This window comes from Tachysurus vachellii, chromosome 19 (assembly GCF_030014155.1).
Source record: "Tachysurus vachellii isolate PV-2020 chromosome 19, HZAU_Pvac_v1, whole genome shotgun sequence".
NCBI lineage: Eukaryota > Metazoa > Chordata > Actinopteri > Siluriformes > Bagridae > Tachysurus > Tachysurus vachellii.
The window spans coordinates 18,580,911-18,599,925 of record NC_083478.1 but is presented as its reverse complement, the minus strand read 5'-3'; the positions used below and the strand labels follow the sequence as shown (position 1 = coordinate 18,599,925).

Here is a 19,015-nt window from a genome sequence, read left to right as displayed (position 1 = left end):
CTCATTTCACGAGAAGGCCGTAGTGTCGACTGGGACCACGTTAATGACACCGAATTGGACTATAAAGCTATTATAGAGCTCATTATGGCTGCAAATGAGAGCAGTTTACTAAAAGCAATCAGAAAGTAGAACAGGCTCGGAGTCACTGGGGTGCGTTTGCATGGTTGTGACCTCTACATCCTGTCATCACAAATGGCTTAGATTTATACTGGAAGAATGTGAGTTCATTATTTTTTATTTTGTTTATTCTATTTTCCGAGTCATTTATTTTTTTAAATCTATGTATAAGGTTCTTCCGTTGCTTCTGGTATAAATGTGCTAGCAGAGACGATAGCACGTTTCTTCCACAGAGAAAAGAGCTCGGTTTAATATATCCAGGTGATGCAGTGTGTAGTGTTTGTGTGTGTGTGTGTGTGTGTGTGTGTGTGTAGGGATTCAGTCTGGGCAGAATGTTTGAACACCTGATCATCACGGCCATATTTGTCCCGTACCGGACGTAGTCCCTTTTTACCTTTAGCTTCAGTTTCCAGAGAAAGCTTTTTACTAGAGTACGGAGCGTAAGTGTGGGGATTAGAGCGTTAGTGAGATCAGACCCTGATGTCGAGTGAGGAGAAGGGATTCAGTCATTCTAAAAGATTAGCGATTTCCTCCCAGGTGTGTTCCTAAGATACACCATGACCCTGAATGAATGAATAAAAGTAGATTATTTGTGGAACTAATCACACAACAGCACCATTGGGGATTGATGGTAAGAAAAATACACCGGCTGATACAAGGTGAAGCTTTTTTTTAGCCCATGTCTTGTTTTGGTTTTCCGTTAACGCTGACAATTTTTCATCGTATTATCAGACGTTAGATCAGACATGTCCGATCTTATCCGCAAAACACGGGTGATGATGCGGGTTTTCATTCCAATCATTCTAATCGGTCCACTGTGGCCTTCGGTAGACTCAGGTGTGGTTCCTACTGGTACTGGTTTTGTCCATCCCTAGACTGAACTCCCTAGACTTAACTCGGGGTCGTAACACCCTGCACCAGCACCGGTATTTTTCCAGATATATGTTATTCCTCTTTACTGTTGCTTTCGGATTTCTCATTAGTGTTTGACATCTACATCCAGATTTCTGGGTCTATTTGTTAAAAGCACCAGAAATTGAATTCCCTTGAATCCCCCCTGCACCTTTGGGCTTAATGAGTTCCACCGGTTTCCCTGCTGAGATGAGCCCATGCTATAACACACAAACACACACACACACACACACACACACACACACACACAGCTAATATGTAAAAGGGAAGCAGAGCGAGTGCGTATTTGTAATGATTAAGATATATATGCATGTATGTATAGTCTAGAAATCTCATTTCTCAATCTAATTTACCTTCAAGGATTCATTTGTTAAAGGAAAGTCTTTGCCCCTGCTGAACGCTTAATACCTTCCAATTCGATTAGCTGTATTAATGCCCACGTGTTCGGATGGTACAGTTATTTCTCTCACAAACACCTGATGAATAGCAGTGTTTATTAAAACAAGCACCATTCGAAATGAAAACAGATTCATCATATCCTCATGACGAGGAGGCACAAAACTTTACCCTCATGCAAAGTTCACTGCAAAATGTACAGGTATCTTTATTGCAGAGAAAAATCCAATCCTTTAAATATGAATGTACTTAACACTCTGTATAATCCCTTTGTTTCCCTTATTGCACCCGACCCTTCGTGATATTCTTGTTAAATGTATTTATTGGTATATGTAAAGAATTCTTTGCTCCCTGGTTGTTGTGCCTTTGTCACGGTTTGGTTACGGTTAGTTTTATTGTTTAGTTTTTTGTTTTTTTTTTTATCTCTTGCTCAATTTAAGCATCGGTAAACATCACTGTCGTTTTTTAAGCCGTTATATTCAGTACAGCGGCGTCCGTTCATAAAACCGCACGCCCTTACAAATTGAAACATAGTAAAAACCATAGTGGTATAAAACGACACCAGAGAGGAGACGAAATAAAAATGCGCTTGTGTGACAGTTCTCTTTCTTGTGTGTTTCTTTTTTATGTACCGTGTAATTCCAATGTTCCTTTTCAGCACGTTAAAATTCTCATTTATGACAAGTGCGTGTTTCACTCAGCTCGGGAAACGAGAGCGAGACGTCATCTGATGAGTCACGACACAGCTGCTGCTCAGTACGAGTCTTTGCACACTGTGTCTCAGCAGCTCAGCGCGAGTGCACCCCCAGCCTCATACAGTCGTGACCCTCATGACTACCTCACGGTTGGAGTTGGAGGCGAGGCGTGCCTCACTGGGCCTGATCTGACTCAGGATGTGCAGAATGGTGTAGCCGCAGTGGTGATTGAGGATAGTCCTGAGCCTCCGAATGCGCTGATTCCTCCTGCTGCCACTGCCCAGGCTGTGAGGATTGGAGCGCGAGCCACGTGCCGTCGCCTTACTGCTCGAGCTAATCGGCTCCCCCAGGTCCTTGGCCTTTTCATAGTTCAATACTTTCCACTGCTGATTGACAGCTTGCCAGCGCTTAAAGATCCGGTAGACTGATGAACCCTCATGGATGATGAGGCCTGCAGGAAACATGGATTAACAAGGATCCAGATGTGGGCCCGTGTGGGAAATTTTACACTCGTTTGAATTCTTTAATATTTAATCGTAGTAATTTATGCAACTGAAGTAACCTTATAAAAACCTGTAATGTTTCAGAGGGATAAAACCAAACTGATGTGAATTCTGACACAAGGAGTAATGAGATGATGGATGGATGGATGGGTGGATGGATGGATGGATGGATGGATTGACAGACTTGCTGATGGATGGGTGGATGGTCAAAATAGAATGGAATAGATAGACTGGATAGATGGATGGATGGATGGACTGACAGAAATGGATGGATGGCTAGATTGACCGACACTTATGGATGGATTGACAGATTGGATGGATGGATGGATTAGATGGATGGTAAAGGATAGATAAATTGATGGATGGATTGACAGACTCACTGTTAGATGGATGGATGGATGGATGGATTAGATGGATTAGATGGATGGTAAAGGATAGATAAATTGATGGATGGATTGACAGACTCACTGTTGGATGGATGGATGGATGGATGGATTATATAAATTGATGGATGGATTGACAGACACTGTTAGATGAATGAATGGATGGATGGATGGATCTACAATTATTTAATTCAGTCCATAAGAATCCTAATCACATTTCATTGTGGTTAATTCTGTCGATTTTATAGTATGGAATTTTCCTGATAAATTCTACATGAACTGCAGAATTTGGGCTAAAGAGGCTTCTTCCACTTCCTGCTAGTTTTGTTGTTGATTGAAACAATTGTACAGATTCAGACAGTAATCTAAAGCTCAGTCAGTTGATGGACATTTTATTCTGCAGCTCTTGTTTCACTGCCAGATACTGAGACGGATCGTATACGACCTCAGGAGTCGATTAAAAGCGTCTGCAAAGTATGAGTTTTTAATCAGAGTAACTAAATAAAAACACTTCTAGCTACAAACACGATTATTAGATGGATTCGGTTTAAATCCCTTTAGTAAAAATCTTAAAGCAAGAATTCTGCTTTAAACTACGCTCAGTGAATTATTTACTAAAGGCGTATATCAGAACGATCTCCTCCGAGTGGATCTGATTGCAAACGTGAGTCAGTAATATAATTTGGAATCACAGGTAATTCACGTAATATCTAGTTATTTTGCTCCCTGGGAATTTATTTATTTATTTGTAAAACGACTCACAACATGAGTCACGGCCTCTTTTAGCCGACCTAAAGAACCTTGTGCTGAAGCAGCGGATGCTAATGGCTATGTAAATGTCCAGCGGCCGCAGTAATGAACACAGTAAAGGTCAGTCAGCGGGTCGCTGTGTGTTTAATTATATCGCTTTCAACGCTCCTCTGCTCACCTATGCACACGATGTCCATGAAGCCGTACATGCCGTAGCAGATCTGGAAGAGCAGGTCCTGCCGCTGCCACTTGGCCGAGGGGCTGAGCGACGACCACACCAGCCACGAGATGCTGGCGATGAGGAAGAGCGAGCCGAGGATGATGGCGGCGATCTGTACCTTCTCGATCACGGTCAGAGAGATGGCCTGCCACTGACACGCAAAAAATTCACACAACGTTAGTTCATCTCACTGAATATACATGAGCCGTGTGTCATTAATCATGTGATTAGCCATGTGTCAGTAGTTATGTGACTAACGACTGGTTAACTTGACAAAACAGAAAAGCTTCCTTTCTGGTGTCTCCTGTATCACGATACATCTAAATCGTGAAGCTCGGGTTTTAATTCAAAGCACAGGTTCGTTCAAAGAGGCTTGTGTGTTTTTATCTGAAGGGAAATACATCAGAGCTGAAGGTTAATGAGCAGATTGTAGCAGGATATCATTTAATATTGCAGTTAGTAAAATGCTATTATTATTATTATTATTATTATTATTATTATTATTAATAGAATAGCAGGTGATCTGTGTGTGTTGGTATGTAAAAAAAGGTTTTAATGCAGTTTATAGTATAAATGTGCAAAATTGTGGGTGGTGCAGTGCTAAATAATGACTCATTTTCCTAATTGTTGTACTCTGAGCTGATGCCACGATTCCAGCAACAAAAACACGCCGTTATTGACGTCCCCTTGCTCTGTTTTACTCAGGAATCCATTATGGACAACGTGACTCATAGATCATGTGGTCTTGAAACCAAAGCATGTTAAAAGTGTCAGAATGCTTATGGATGATGCCCGGTGGATGCAGGAGGTAGAGGACCTTCTGTTCTCTTACCTGTAGGGGATTTTTGGTGCTAATGGCCAGCACTTGGTATTTGAAGTAGCAGAGCTCGCAGCTCCAGGAGCCTCTCTCGCTGATCCAGCGGATGAGACACGGCTGATGGGTGCAGCGCACTGAGCCGTCACAGCGGCAGGGACTCAACAGCTCACCCTGATGGACACATGATCACAACAACACGACATGTTATACATCATGGGCCTAATGTTCTTAAACACTCATTAGAGACAACTCTAATATCTGGATTTTTTTTTTTTAATCTTTAATGCAGATATTATTCTTTTGGCCTTGTTATAATAATTATAGCAGATATGACGAGTTTATTAGAACTGCTGATCACCCAAATGTCAGCTGTAATGATAATACATCTGGATAATCAGATGCACACACTGCAGATACGTCGTTCAGAAGTAACAGAGCATGTCCTGAAACAGCAGCAGGTACTGTATGTGAGCTACAGCCAGTGGTTTTGCACCCAGCCGTGAGTCACTGTTGCCAGACATTAAGCCAATCACAATACAAGCGCATCATATTAGGAAATAAGAGAGCCACTAGATATAGAGATAATATCTCTCTCTCACTCTCACTCATTTTCTACCTCTTATCCGAACTACCTCGGGTCACGGGGAGCCTGTGCCTATCTCAGGTCTCATCGGGGATCAAGGCAGGATACACCCTGAACGGAGTGCCAACCCATCGCAGGGCACACACACACACACTCTCATTCACTCACACAATCACACACTACGAACAATTTTCCAGAGATGCCAATCAACCTACCATGCATGTCTTTGGACCGGGGGAGGAAACCGGAGTACCCGGAGGAAACCCCCGAGGCACGGGGAGAACATGCAAACTCCACACACACAAGGCGGAGGCGGGAATCGAACCCCCAACCCTGGTGGTGTGAGGCAATCATGCTAATCACTAAGCCACCGTGCCCACCAGAGATGATATCTAAAAGTTGATAAAGATGTACGTTACAAACCTAATGCACTACCAATCCACTCTGTATCGAGGGTTTCATTATAGTTGCAAAGATCAGACGGTTCAATTCAATCATAAAGAAAAAGCTTGGGCTACACCCAGGGTAGTGGACCATGAGTTACATTCAGCGACTGACTTTAACCAGAAAATTTGGGGAAAGTTGTATTAAGATACATGCATTCAGAGAAGTTAGACATTTTTTTGTCTTCTCATTCAGATTATGCAAATCACCTGAATGTAACTTGCCTCTAAGGTTGGCAAATGTTTCTTGAATAGAAGCATCAGACAGAGAGAGAGATAGAGAGAGAGAGAGCGAGAGAGAGAGAGAGTGTGAGAGAGAGATGTCTTTTGTAGTGTCTAGGCAACTGGCTTTAAACACAAACACCTGCCTTTAAGCTGGAAGACAATCGAGCATACAAACTACGCTTGACAGCAAAAACAAAACAAAAAATAAATAAAGCTGGCAAAAAAACCCAAAAAAAACTACTTTGCTGTCAAATTTACAATGATGCAACATAAAAGCAAAAGATAATCTAAAAGGAGGAATAATTAAGAAAAAAATAATATGATGACCTAAGAATGAGAAGGAAAATGATTGAAATGGGAGTTTAGTACACTGCGGGTGTATTAATGCATGAATAATTCAAGTAGTAATTATAATAATAATGACTGCACATGTACTTTGATTTAAAGATGCCCTGCCACACGTATTTCATTACTTTTATGGTAATGTCTGAAGTTTACCATGGACTCTGTAACATTTTTTTTTGTGGAAATAATGCCTTGGTTACCTCGTTTCAAGCCATTCTAGTGTGGTATAGAAAGCCTGCAGGAAGACTCAGCTCGATTTGCGCCAGTTCTCATGAATATTCAAATGAGCTATGCTGCTTGGCTCCGATTGGCTAACCGCTAGGATATGAGAGCATGACTATTCATTCACCCACACAATAAGTAGCCTAGGCTAGAGGAGATTTGTTTACAATCACCATGAATTGCGGCAGAACGGCTTCTTCACAAGCCCGTTGACGTTCAGCCATCCTTGCTGTATAGGAAACTCACTGAGCTACACGAATTCTGTGGGCGCGGTCTCAAGTGATAGAGCTCATGAATAGTAATGAGCTCAGTCACTCTGACGTCAGAGTGACCAGCTTTTCCAACTGACCTGATTTCTCCCCTTATTTCTTTTAAGTGTTTAGAACTGACCGGGGAGGTAGCAGTTCGTTTTCACATTCACGACACAACACAAACACATATGGACCTAACACATATCAAAAAATACAAGTAAAAACGGTTTTGTGTGGAAGGGCACCTTTAAAGAAGATGGAGTTGTGTATAAAAGAGCACTTGATGCAGCACATCAAAGTATTTGCTTATGGACTTGATTTCAGTGTGACTTATGTGTTATAAGTGTTAAATGGTAGATATTGGCTCGTTTGAGCCGATGTTTCCTTTCACTTTTCTCCCTCACTATACGTCTTACTTGTAGGTAAAACTGTATCCTACCTTCACTGTATAAAACCTCATGCAGGTTCCAGTTAAAACATTATGAGTAAACCAAGTGACCGGACTGACTGAGCAGAAGAGATACTGCTCCTACAATTGCTCATTTAGAGCAGGAAATCAATGCATACAGTCAGTGTGTAGACACTTTTGAGGCTTGTCTGTAGCCACAGGATCTTCTTTGTTCATAGCGAGTGGAGTGATGTGAAGAACATGCAGGTTAATAAGAGTTGAGCTGTTCTTGCTTCCCTCCTACACCGAGCTAACCAATCAATACTGGTCTCAAACCCCTCAGACACGACTCCCCTGGCATTCTAGTATTTCCTGTAAGCTCACTGGGTTCTAGAATGGGTTGTAAGTCCACTGGTCTATAGAATTGGCTAGAATTGACTGTAGGTCCATTGAGTTATAGAACTGGCTAGAATTTATTGTTGCTTAAGATTGGGTTGTAAGTAAGACTGGGCTCTATAAGGAGAACTAATTCACAGTCCATTCAGTGGGATATGGTTTTTAGTTCTAACTCTTTTGGGCTCTAGAATTGGCTAGAGTTAGTTGTAAGTCCACTGGATTGACTCCAAGTCTACTGGGGTCTAGAAATGGTAGCAAGTATATTGGTTTCTAGAATTAGATCAGAGTCTGATACTCAGACCTAGAATGGTTTGCAAGTCCACCGGGTTCAGGAACTGAATGTAGGTCCTTTGAGGTATAGAATGGGTTGTAAGTCCACTGGTCTATAGAATCGGCTATAGAATTGACTGTACTGTAGGTCCATTTAGTTATAGAACTGGCTAGAATTGATTGTTGCTTAAGATTGGGTTGTAAGTAAGACTGGGTTCTATAATCTTATAATCTGGGTTCACAATCTTATACTGTACACTATCTCAGGGACCTCCTGCTAAGTAACTGTGTTCATTCTAGTATTACTGCACGCAATATTGTCTGAACTTACAGTATTTACATACAGTATTGTCACTGGTCGGTCGGCGCCGTTTTTTGTTTACTGTCTTTTGTGTGTTGTCTTTTTTGTATTTGTGTATTGTCTTGTAACCTTTTGTCTGCACTGTCTTTTGTCCTGCACTGTCTTGTCTGTCTTGTCCTGCACTGTCTTGTCTGTCTTGTCCTGCACTGTCTTGTCTGTCTTGTCCTGCAATGTCTTGTCTGTCTTGTCCTGCACTGTCTTGTCTGTCTTGTCCTGCAATGTCTTGTCTGTCTTGTCCTGCACTGTCTTGTCTGTCTTGTCCTGTAATGTCTTGTCTGTCTTGTCCTGTAATGTCTTGTCTGTCTTGTCCTGTAATGTCTTGTCTGTCTTGTCCTGCACTGTCTTGTCTGTCTTGTCCTGTAATGTCTTGTCTGTCTTGTCCTGCACTGTCTTGTCTGTCTTGTCCTGCAATGTCTTGTCTGTCTTGTCCTGCACTGTCTTGTCTGTCTTGTCCTGCACTGTCTTGTCTGTCTTGTCCTGCACTGTTTGCACCAGGTTGCACAGTTGCACTTTATGTATCTAGGACTAACTTACTAAGTCCTAGCCCTGTCTTTGTTTTATGTAGCACTATGATCCTGGAGAAACGTTGTCTCATTTCACTGTGTACTGCAACAGCTATATATGGTTGAAATGACAATAAAAGCTTCTTGACTTAACTTGACTTGACTTAACTTGACTTGACTTGACTTGACTTGACTTGACTTGACTTGACTATAAGGAGAACTGGTTCGCAGTCCATTCAGTGGACTATAACAGTTATTAATTCTAACTCTTTTGGGCACTAGAATTGGCTAGAGTTAGTCTAATGGATTAAATAATTTGTCTACAAGTCTATTGGGGTCTAGAAATGGTAGCAAGTATATTGGTTTCTAGAATTAGTTCGGGGTCTGATAATCAGACCTAGAATGGTTTGCAAGTCCACCAGCTTCAGGAACCAAATGGATGTCCTTTTGGGTCTAGAATTTGTTGTAAGTCCATTGGTTTTACAGTTGGTTCTTGAAGCGTTGGGGTATAGAATTGATTGCTATTGGGTTATAGAAATGGTTGAAAGTCTATGAGGTTCTACTGAAATGAGAAATGGTAGAAATTACTTGATTTCACTGGATGTATCTACATCTAATCTAATAAGAAAAGGGCAAAATCTTTATCACTGCAATTAGACACTTCAGGCACACGGCACATTTATATTTTACAGTTAATACTAGCACTATTTTCTCACTAGGATTAACTGATTCACCCTGAAACTGTGCCTGCCTTTAATAAAACACTCATCTGGAATCTTATTAGGATCTGAGCGTGAGCAGTTAATAAGTTCCACAAGGTTTTCATTTCCCTTGTTTAATTCCTGTTCTGTATCATTTGGTTTGGTCTGTTGAACGAATCATGATTAAACTGCAATGTCTGGTAATGTAGCTAAAGAAATGTTGTAGTACTGATAACAGTACTTCAGTTCCTTTAGTTGTAAAGCACTTTTTTAGTGTAAAAAAACCCTGATTTTCCCCTCAGCACCCAACACGCCTCTGTATTCACAACACGTCTCTGTATGATCTGTTATTTGAGGTTTCTGAAATTCACCTATTGGCATAATTACGCTAATCCTCCAAGGCTTATAATGAGACTCTCACAGGTTTAGGTGTCATTGCAATTCAATTGTGTTCAGTGCTTTCATGAATTGTTCAGCTAAAGGAACTTATAGGTTAAAATGTGTTTATTTCATCCTTTCAGAGAGAAGAACAGTTGGTTATTGGGTTACAAACATAGCCTTTATTCCACTTATACCAAAGCAATCTAGACGACTTGATTCTGATTGGTCAGAAAGTGTTGATTATTTGTCTCTAACAAACAGCAGTTCGGTCTGAAAAGCTAATCGCAGGTTTATATTAATCCGCTTTCTCTAATATGTGTTATTGTTACTATAGTAACGGGTTATGCCAAAGACTTGTGTGGTAGACGCTAAAAACACAAATCAACATACTGTATAGTGAAGTTGCTCGAAGGAGGTGTTTCTTTTGCAGTCTTTGGACGTTGTAACTGATTATAGCTGCTATAACATGAACTAATTTGTTTTATGGATTTTCCACAGCATTAATTGTAATAATAAATAAATAAATTGTACAACGTATGGTTCTTTTATTTACATACTTTACAAATACAGTGACTAGGGATAATACGGAATGTAATTTTTTTTTCTAATAAATATCTTTTATATGCTTCTAGATATGAACTGTTTGGTAATCAGGCACCATGTGTTTGATTGTGTCTGGTCTCTGATGAGTGTTTCTCTGCCAGTTTTGATGAATCACAACATTCACACTATCCAGCAAATGGAAATTATTTTTGCTGAAATAATAACGAATGCTGATCTTTAACCGGGTCTTGTAAAGGTTATAATAGATTGCGATCACGACACACGTCACGACACGAACCTGACCTATACGAAGCAAGAAAAAAAAAAAGCTGTCAAATCTACAAAAACTGTTGAGATCGATATACTTGAGTCGTATATACTTGAGATCGTTGTATAACTTTGGTTCAGACGGATTGAAAGATGCTTCAATCCAAAAGTGTCATGAGAAATAAATACAAAAATGACATATGGGGGAAACGAGTAAAGAGAAAATTGATGCAATCTATTGACCATGACCATAAACTGAGGAAAATGTGAATAGGTGTGGAACATATGGCAGGATAGCAACAAAATCTTGCACAGACAGAGAGAGAGAGAGAGAGAGAAAGAGAGAGAGAGAGAGAGAGAGAGAGAGAGAGAGAGAAAGAGAGAGAGAAAGCAATTTGTGGGCATTAATGGCATTGATCTGTTAACTGTGCAGCACTGTGCTGAACCTCGACACATGAGGGAATTTGAGGTGTGAAGAGAATGTGAAATGCACAAAACCTTGACAATAGCTGTTGATTTTTTTTTTTTTTTTTCCAGCTCCAGATTTATTCATGTCCTTTGTGTAAAGTGGGAAGGCAAGAACACCAGTATATAAAAAAAAAATAATGAAATTATCTTAGGACAAAAAACCTCCTGCTTCTTATATCTCATCTTCGGTCTGAAAAGTCTTCAGTGTATAAACGTCTCCTGTTACTGTGGGAGTGATACATACCCAGTCTAGTCAACTAGCCCAGAGAATTTTGACAGTCAGTTGTTTACAAGTGCACTGAATCATCCTCTCTTGTTCCATCTCACTGTTCTTGTGTGACGAGGTTGTACTCGAGTGCCGAGAACATTGTGGGCAACTACTGGAAGATATCACAGATTGAAGCCTACACGATCCTCACCACGGCCTGCTATTTGGTCCAAAGGTGTTTAAGGATGATGTTGTTATGTTATTATTAGTAGTATTATTATTATTGTTATATCTGTTATGCTTATATAACATCACAACAAATCAAATCACTGTAATGCACAATAATGTGTGGCTTTTAATAAACAGGGACAAAAAACATGATAAAATCCACTCACTCTCACTCACTCACTCATCTTCTACCGCTTATCCGAACTACCTCGGGTCACGGGGAGCCTGTGCCTATCTCAGGCGTCATCGGGCATCAAGGCAGGATACACCCTGGACGGAGTGCCAACCCATCGCAGGGCACACACACTCTCATTCACTCACACAATCACACACTACGGACAATTTTCCAGAGATACCAATCAACCTACCATGCATGTCTTTGGACCGGGGGAGGAAACCGGAGTACCCGGAGGAAACCCCCGAGGCACGGGGAGAACATGCAAACTCCACACACACACAAGGCAGAGGCGGGAATCGAACCCCCAACCCTGGAGGTGTGAGGCAAACGTGCTAACCACGTTGCTAACTTACTTAACACCGTGCTAACTTATTCAGGAAACACTTCAACTAGCACTTCTTTCCTTATCTTTTGCATTAAAAAAACCCAAAAGAAAACTCATCCTTTGACACTTTTTCATTGTAGCTTTGAACAAATGTTTTAAACTCATGGTATCTTAAGTATGTAACTTAGTGAGCCAGCATTAATGATTCAATGTTAGAGATTTAAGCACTTATGTACGTCGCTCTGGATAAGGGCGTCTGCCATAATGCTGTAAATGTAAATGTAAATGTAACCACTAAGCCACCGTGCCCCCCTGATAAAATCCAGTGAATAAATAATTATTTATTTCTTCGAAAAGCTTTGAGTTGTCATGCAGTCACAATTTTTCCAATTGCTTTAACGCACCTCAGATTTTACAATCAAAGCTAATCAGCTTTGGGGTAAAAGCAGGAGCTCGATGTTGAAGCGCATCACACGACCCCTTTGTTGATTATTTTCCTATAACAGCACAGCCAGAGTGTTTCATTATTTACTAATTTTATGATCTTTGTGTTTAGTACTGTGTACGCATGTCTTTTCATCTATTCATCATTAGCCTCATATCAATTCACTAAATTCACTGCAGATTAACTAAACGATTCGTATTAGCGTGCCGCCAACCGTTTTGTAAGATCTGCTGAACTTACTAAATGTGAGTCCCTAAACATTGAGTAGTTAATTAATGCTTTATATTAATGCCTGCATCGCGGATACCACGTCATAACGACTCAGTGTTATTTCTCTTATCTTGTAGAGGCCTTGACAGACTGACAGGTAAGCTAATGAAGATTGATATTCCATACCGCAACATGCATGGGTTAATCATGTTTACAGAGATAATTGGACACACGGGAAGGGATGTAATTTTCTCACCTGTTGGGATTTATCTGGATAATTCAATAACAATTCTGTACTGATCAAAGACGGTGATTATGGATGCAGGACCTGCCATCTAAAGCTTTATCAAGGACATCAGACTGTGGAAATGAGTTTTTGGACGAAAAAAAGACTTAAGATTGCTGTTAGAGATTTGTAATTTATTGTACTTTCTTTTTTTTTTTTTAGTCCTGTTTAGATTTTAATAATCAGCACTGTGAAGGACAACTACAAAACCCTGAAACTTGCCTTAATCTCAGTCTGTGGTCCAAACCTAACCTACGTTAGACGAGCTTTACTGGCTTCTGCGCATCTGTTCTTTCACATCTTGGCCGCAGACCAAACATCTATTCACTGTTCTGTCTGTAACACAAACAGTGTGCCATCCATCTGCTAGGCCTCCTGAAATCAAGGCGTATTATTTTCGGTCCTAATAAGGACATTCCACTGATTGGTGTGAATAAAATCTTCTGTTTGGTTTGCATGAATTACACAAGCCTATAAAAATATGGCACCATTTTGGAGTCTTTATAGGAATTCACATAAAATTCTCTTTATATGAAAATGTATGTTTCTATGTATATTTGTATATTTCCAGAACTGGAGGATTGATTGCAGGTCAAAAATCTGCTGTTTCTGAAATATCATTTGGTCTGAATTGACGTTCTTTCCTAATGTAACTACTGGAGTTACTGAACAGAGCAGAGCAGGTGGTGAATAACATGCTTTACACCCCAACACTACTGAAGTCTTCATTCTGATTGGTCAGAAGCTGCTAATTAATTTTATCTGACAGTAAATAATTTTTTTTTAATGAATATTAATGTGCTCATTCCAATACAATATTGTTGCTATAGTAACAGCTCATTCACAGGGATTTGGATCATGTACATTAGATCCTCTGCCATACAAGACTCATAATAAACATATAGCACAAATGATTATTATTATAATTTTTTTTACCATAAAAACAAACTAGTAATCATATTGTGATGTTGTTGACAGTTAAGGAAGGGGTCTCCAGTGTCAGCACTTCGTAACAGTCTGAAGGTTTTCCATCATGAAATGTCGAGTTTCTCAAGCTGGTGTTTTTTAATCTTTGTCATTTAAATGAAAATAAAAAAAAGAGGAGCGGATGAAAGAACGAATATTTGTATCTGTTATCTGTTATGATGTTAGCAATAACAGGAGTTAACTTGTCTGGTGGATTTTGCAGACCATTAAATAAAACTGAAAATGGACAAAAACTAAAAAATGTCAATATTCAAATTGTTTTGATATAAAAGAAATAAAATTCTTCAGGACTTGCTGTTATTGGAACAAAATCAGCTTCAGGGTGACATCATACCATGCTGGTTGGGAATATTTTACTAAAACAAAATGCTCCACTGTGCTTTATTCTTTACTTAAGATGAAAAAGAGTCTAAGCCAGGAGTTTAAGGAATTAATCACTAGTCCTTAACAAGAGCTAAAAACACCACTTTTAAGTCAGGATTTCTGTCCTACTGCTGAACTATCAATTAATTTTTAAGAGCATCTTCACTGTAATAATCTGTTACTGTAACAAAAAGTTGCCAGATTGGGAACACATAGATCCCGCACACAGATGGGATAAATGATAGCTATGAAAGCTGTAGTGAATGCAGGTTTAAAAATAAATAAACAAACAAATAAATAAATAAATACTTGCCATTTCTCTAAATCTTGTATATCAGAGGTGGAAATGAAGTATGTGTAAAATCACAATTAAATATAACTGAAACATGTTAAATCACATGGAACTGTGATTGTGGTCATTTGTTTATTATTATTAATTAATTAATTATTTGTGAATTCACACCTGAATCTTGTGAAATCACAAGGAAATAAATAACATGTAAATTCAGATGTGATGCTAAATAGAGTATGTATAAAAATCACATGTGAAAAAAAGAAATATGTAAAATCACCAGTGAAGAGAAATGTATTGTCGCCCGTCACGTGATAAACCACGCCACCACGTGATAAAATAAGCTCTCATGTACTACAAGTGAAACAGGACTGATGAACTGTATACAGTATATATATTTCACATATCCTGTAAGGGATAAACTGGAAATCTCCCACAAATAACTAATCCAGTCTGATCATCCATTTTCTTCCTGTATTCTGGAATGAAACGTTTATATCCAGGGCAGGTGAGAATCAAAACACAACATCAAGTTTAAGTGTTTTAAAAAAAAAACAAAACAAAAAAAACACTCCTTTACTAATGCATTCACTGATCACACTTACAAAGCTAAATGAACACCTGTTCGTGCACATCTGGACAGCGGAGGTTACTAATGCATCTCTACAGGCGTTCATTCAGCACTGGACAGCGGAGGTTACTAATGCATCTCTACAGGCGTTAATTCAGCGCTGGGGATTTCGCTGCGTTTGGAAGCCCAGATAGACAGACAGACAGACAGACAGACAGACAGACAGACAGACAGACAGCGAGCTCTGATAGGGCCAAATCCTTACATATAAACAAAGGAACGCGTTTATTTGCACGCGGCGCCGTTCGTCCTGCCTTTTGTCTGACTCACGTCGGACATCGACAAGACCAGGCGATGTTTGGAAAAAACAAAAGGAAAGGTGCAGCTGTTTGTCGGACTTCCAGAAGAGAGGCTTATATCGCGATGGGATCAGAGCTGCACAATAGTCCATCTCTCTCATTAACAGCATTAACCTTTGTTTTATTGATATCACAAAGTCTGATAGCCAATCACCGATATGCTTGCATGCGTGAGCTCAGCATTGTGGCCAATCAGAGTCCATCTAGGTGTGTGTTTCCGTGTGCCTTTGATGAATCACGGAATTCACATCATCAAAACCAAGGAAATCGTTTAAAATTTCAGGCGAATCTTGACAGACAGTTGGATAAAGTGCACAAGACCTCGCGTATTGTACAACAACAATCTTAATGATCTCCCTCCTGCCCTCGATATAGAGTTCATACAACATTTAAAAGGTAAAAATGATAAGAAAATAAAATAAAACAGCAGTATGATAGGACTTTTTTATTTACCTGCTCAGGTCCTTGGAAGCAGATGCGACACTGGGGCGTGCGGGTTCCACTGCTCAGGGACAAGGAGTCCGCACTTGCGTGCATCCGCGCGTCCCGCTCGTCCAGTCCAGCCGCCGCCGTGCTCCGCCTCGCGCCCGCATCACTCCCGTAATACTCCTCAGCGTCGTGGTCGTGGTCGCCGGTGCAGCGGGAAAACGCACGCCACCCGCAGCCGCCCATAGCGCCCAGGCCCCGCATGCTTGTGCCTGCGTCCACGCCAGGCTGCCGAGGACCGGATCGCATGAACACCAGGAGCTTCAGCTCGTTGAAAAACATGCGGATCCGGTTCTTGAACATCTTTCACTACATGCGTATGGTGTGCGCCAGAATTAAAAAAGGAACGCACGAATTATTGTGTCGGCATTTATTATTATTATTATTATTATTATTATTATTATTATTATTATTATTATTATTATTATTATTGTGTTATCAAGAAGATCTACAGGCCTGTTATCGTTACTTGTTACTCAGGGAATAAAGGTATAAGGTTGTAATATCACAGCAGGCAGAAACGGCAGACTACAATGCTTTTTATTTTCTGTCTGATGGCATGTTGGTGCGGATGAGAGATTTTCCGACGAGCTCTTTAAAATGTTTATGTCTAAAAACCCAGCATGCGCGTCGTCGCCTCGACCACAACAGTGATCCGAGAGTCTCTTCAAACCTCTGTCCTGTCTTATTGGAGCACAAATCAAGCCTCAGTGCATTGGTCCGGGTTTTAAAACATAGCGAGGTGGATGATATCCGACTATAAAAAATTGAAGGAGAGAAGACGCAAAAGATAAACAAATGAAAAACAGATTTTTAAAAAGTCATCTCGAAGTCCCACAGTCATGTCATTACTCAAAACAGTGCTAGAAAACAGGATAATCGGTGTCATACACGTCCCTTTTTATGGTTCATCGCCGTTATTTGATCATAACGAATCCTTCGGGTTGTTTCCTGGCCATTTTCTCATCGATGTGTGTGGACATGTTTTGACGCCACCTCCCATCCGACGAGCCCAAGACTCAGTGAACATCGAGCTGGCATTTTTAAAAACAAATCAAAACCAAACCAAACGACAAGAGACTTAAGGCCCAAGCTAGCTACAAAAACAAAAAATCCCAGCAGCTCCTTTCTGTTTTGTTGTCCATTACCATCCCGCCCTTAAAGCGGCCCGTCGAGCTCGTGCGTCGTTCAAAGAAAGATGGACGCAAATTTAAAAAAGGGGAAAATAAAACCCCCATCAAACCGCACCATCTGCTGAATCTCAGTGTTTCCTCCTCCACGCGGTGATGGCTGCTTTACACGTCCTAAGTCGCTGGGAATAAAATCATGGCAGCCTTTACTGCTTCTTTTTTTCCCTCCTCCTTAAAAATGGACGTCTTGCCAAAATGACTCAGATCAGCCGTTGGTACACGGCGTGCTGGAGGGAGCAGAGACCACATTTATTCGTTTACACACATGTTTGTTTCTAATCCACTCCTCGTTGAAGAGCTTAAAGCGGAATTGCGCTGATTTCGGTGCGGATTTTTTTTTTTTTTTTTTTGGACAGGCGCCGCTGTCCGAGGTGCTGATCTCTCTGCGTGACGCACTGGTCACGTGTTAATGAGACCCGGGAAATATGACAAATCTGCGGGAGAGAACTAAATGGCTTTTAGATAAGTGATGCACTATGTAGGGTGTAAGCGCAATTGTTTTACAATGAAATCAGAGTGAAAAACAAATGAACTAAACAGTACATTTCTTTGTGGTTGGATCTTTCCTAACGGTTTCTTTGGAATATTTCATGTAATATTTCTGATCTGGAGACAGGGTTACAATGCAGGGTGAATTTCAGATAAATTGGCACCTTTTGAATGTCTACGCTTTCGAAGCTGTTTTGGGTTTGACTTTGAATACAGTACAGTACTGTATAACAAAAATGTCTCTGACGTTTAAAATAAATTGCATTATCCTTTGCTTTTTAAAAAATGTCTCAGGTACAATTTGTGTAGTTTATTAAAGCTATTAGCTGGTAGGTTACACTGAGAATTGAGGAGAATCCAGCACAGACTCACTTGCTTCCTTTTCTACAGGAAATTCAGCAGCCTTTTTTTGTCTCTTGAATATTTTTTTGGTCCTCTTGACTCTTTTGTCATGACTGACTGGAAGCCATTTCATTATTAAGGTTTATTCATTTGGGATACACATTTTAATTGGTTTAGAACTTTTATCCGGGGGCACAGTGGCTTAGTGGTTAGCACGTTCACCTCACACCTCCAGGGTTGGGGGTTCGATTCCCGCCTCCGCCTTGTGTGTGTGGAGTTTGCATGTTCTCCCCGTGCCTCAGGGGTTTCCCCCGGGTACTCCGGTTTCCTCCCCCGGTCCAAAGACATGCATGGTAGGTTGATTGGCATCTCTGGAAAATTGTCCATAGCGTGTGATTGCGTGAGTGAATGAATGTGTGTGTGTGCCCTGCGATGGGTTGGCACTCCGTCCAGGGTGTATCCTGCCTTGATGCCCGATGACGCCTGAGATAGGCACAGGCTCCCCGTGACCCAAGGTAGTTCGGATAAGCGGTAGAAAATGAGAGAGTGAGTGAGTGAGTGAGAGAGTGAGTGAGAGAGTGAGTGAGAACTTTTATCCACATTTATCCGCAACTGCATGCTTATTTATTCGTAAACTTATTTACAACATCTACATAAATCAAGTCATATATCCTTCAGGCAATTCCACTGCAAAGCATTAGAAATGTATGTTTTATTGCGTCTCAATTTTCAGGCCTGAAAATAAATGCTACTGAGTTAAAATGTCCTAATTTTCCTGATATCCCAGTACACATGATTTCACCCAACTTTTATAAAGATTTAAGGTAAACAATTAGATTCTATTTAGGTTTTAGGGTAAAAGATTATAGCTATACAAATTGCCACTTTCTAGGTAAAAGATATACATATAAGGTGT

General features: G+C 40.4%; 1 protein-coding gene across 1 annotated transcript; it reads right to left on the bottom strand.

Annotated features, from left to right (window-relative positions):
* Positions 1-1,627: 1,627 nt before the first annotated feature.
* On the bottom strand, positions 1,628-17,539 carry marchf9 (membrane-associated ring finger (C3HC4) 9). Its single transcript, XM_060894188.1, has 4 exons — positions 16,046-17,539; positions 4,809-4,964; positions 3,935-4,127; positions 1,628-2,571 (listed from the first exon to the last, which is right to left on the bottom strand). Exons 1-4 carry the CDS (start codon positions 16,379-16,381, stop codon positions 2,237-2,239), a joined length of 1,020 nt encoding a protein of 339 aa, XP_060750171.1. The 5' UTR covers positions 16,382-17,539; the 3' UTR covers positions 1,628-2,236.
* Positions 17,540-19,015: the final 1,476 nt, after the last annotated feature.

Coding starts and splice junctions, on each gene's coding strand:
- marchf9 (XM_060894188.1), bottom strand. CDS start 16,381: ATGTTCAAGAACCGGATCCGCATGTTTTTCAACGAGCTGAAGCTCCTG. Junction 4,128..4,808: donor GCACCAAAAATCCCCTACAG/GTAAGAGAACAG, acceptor TTTGCGTGTCAG/TGGCAGGCCATCTCTCTGAC. Junction 2,572..3,934: donor CATGGACATCGTGTGCATAG/GTGAGCAGAGGA, acceptor TGTTTCCTGCAG/GCCTCATCATCCATGAGGGT.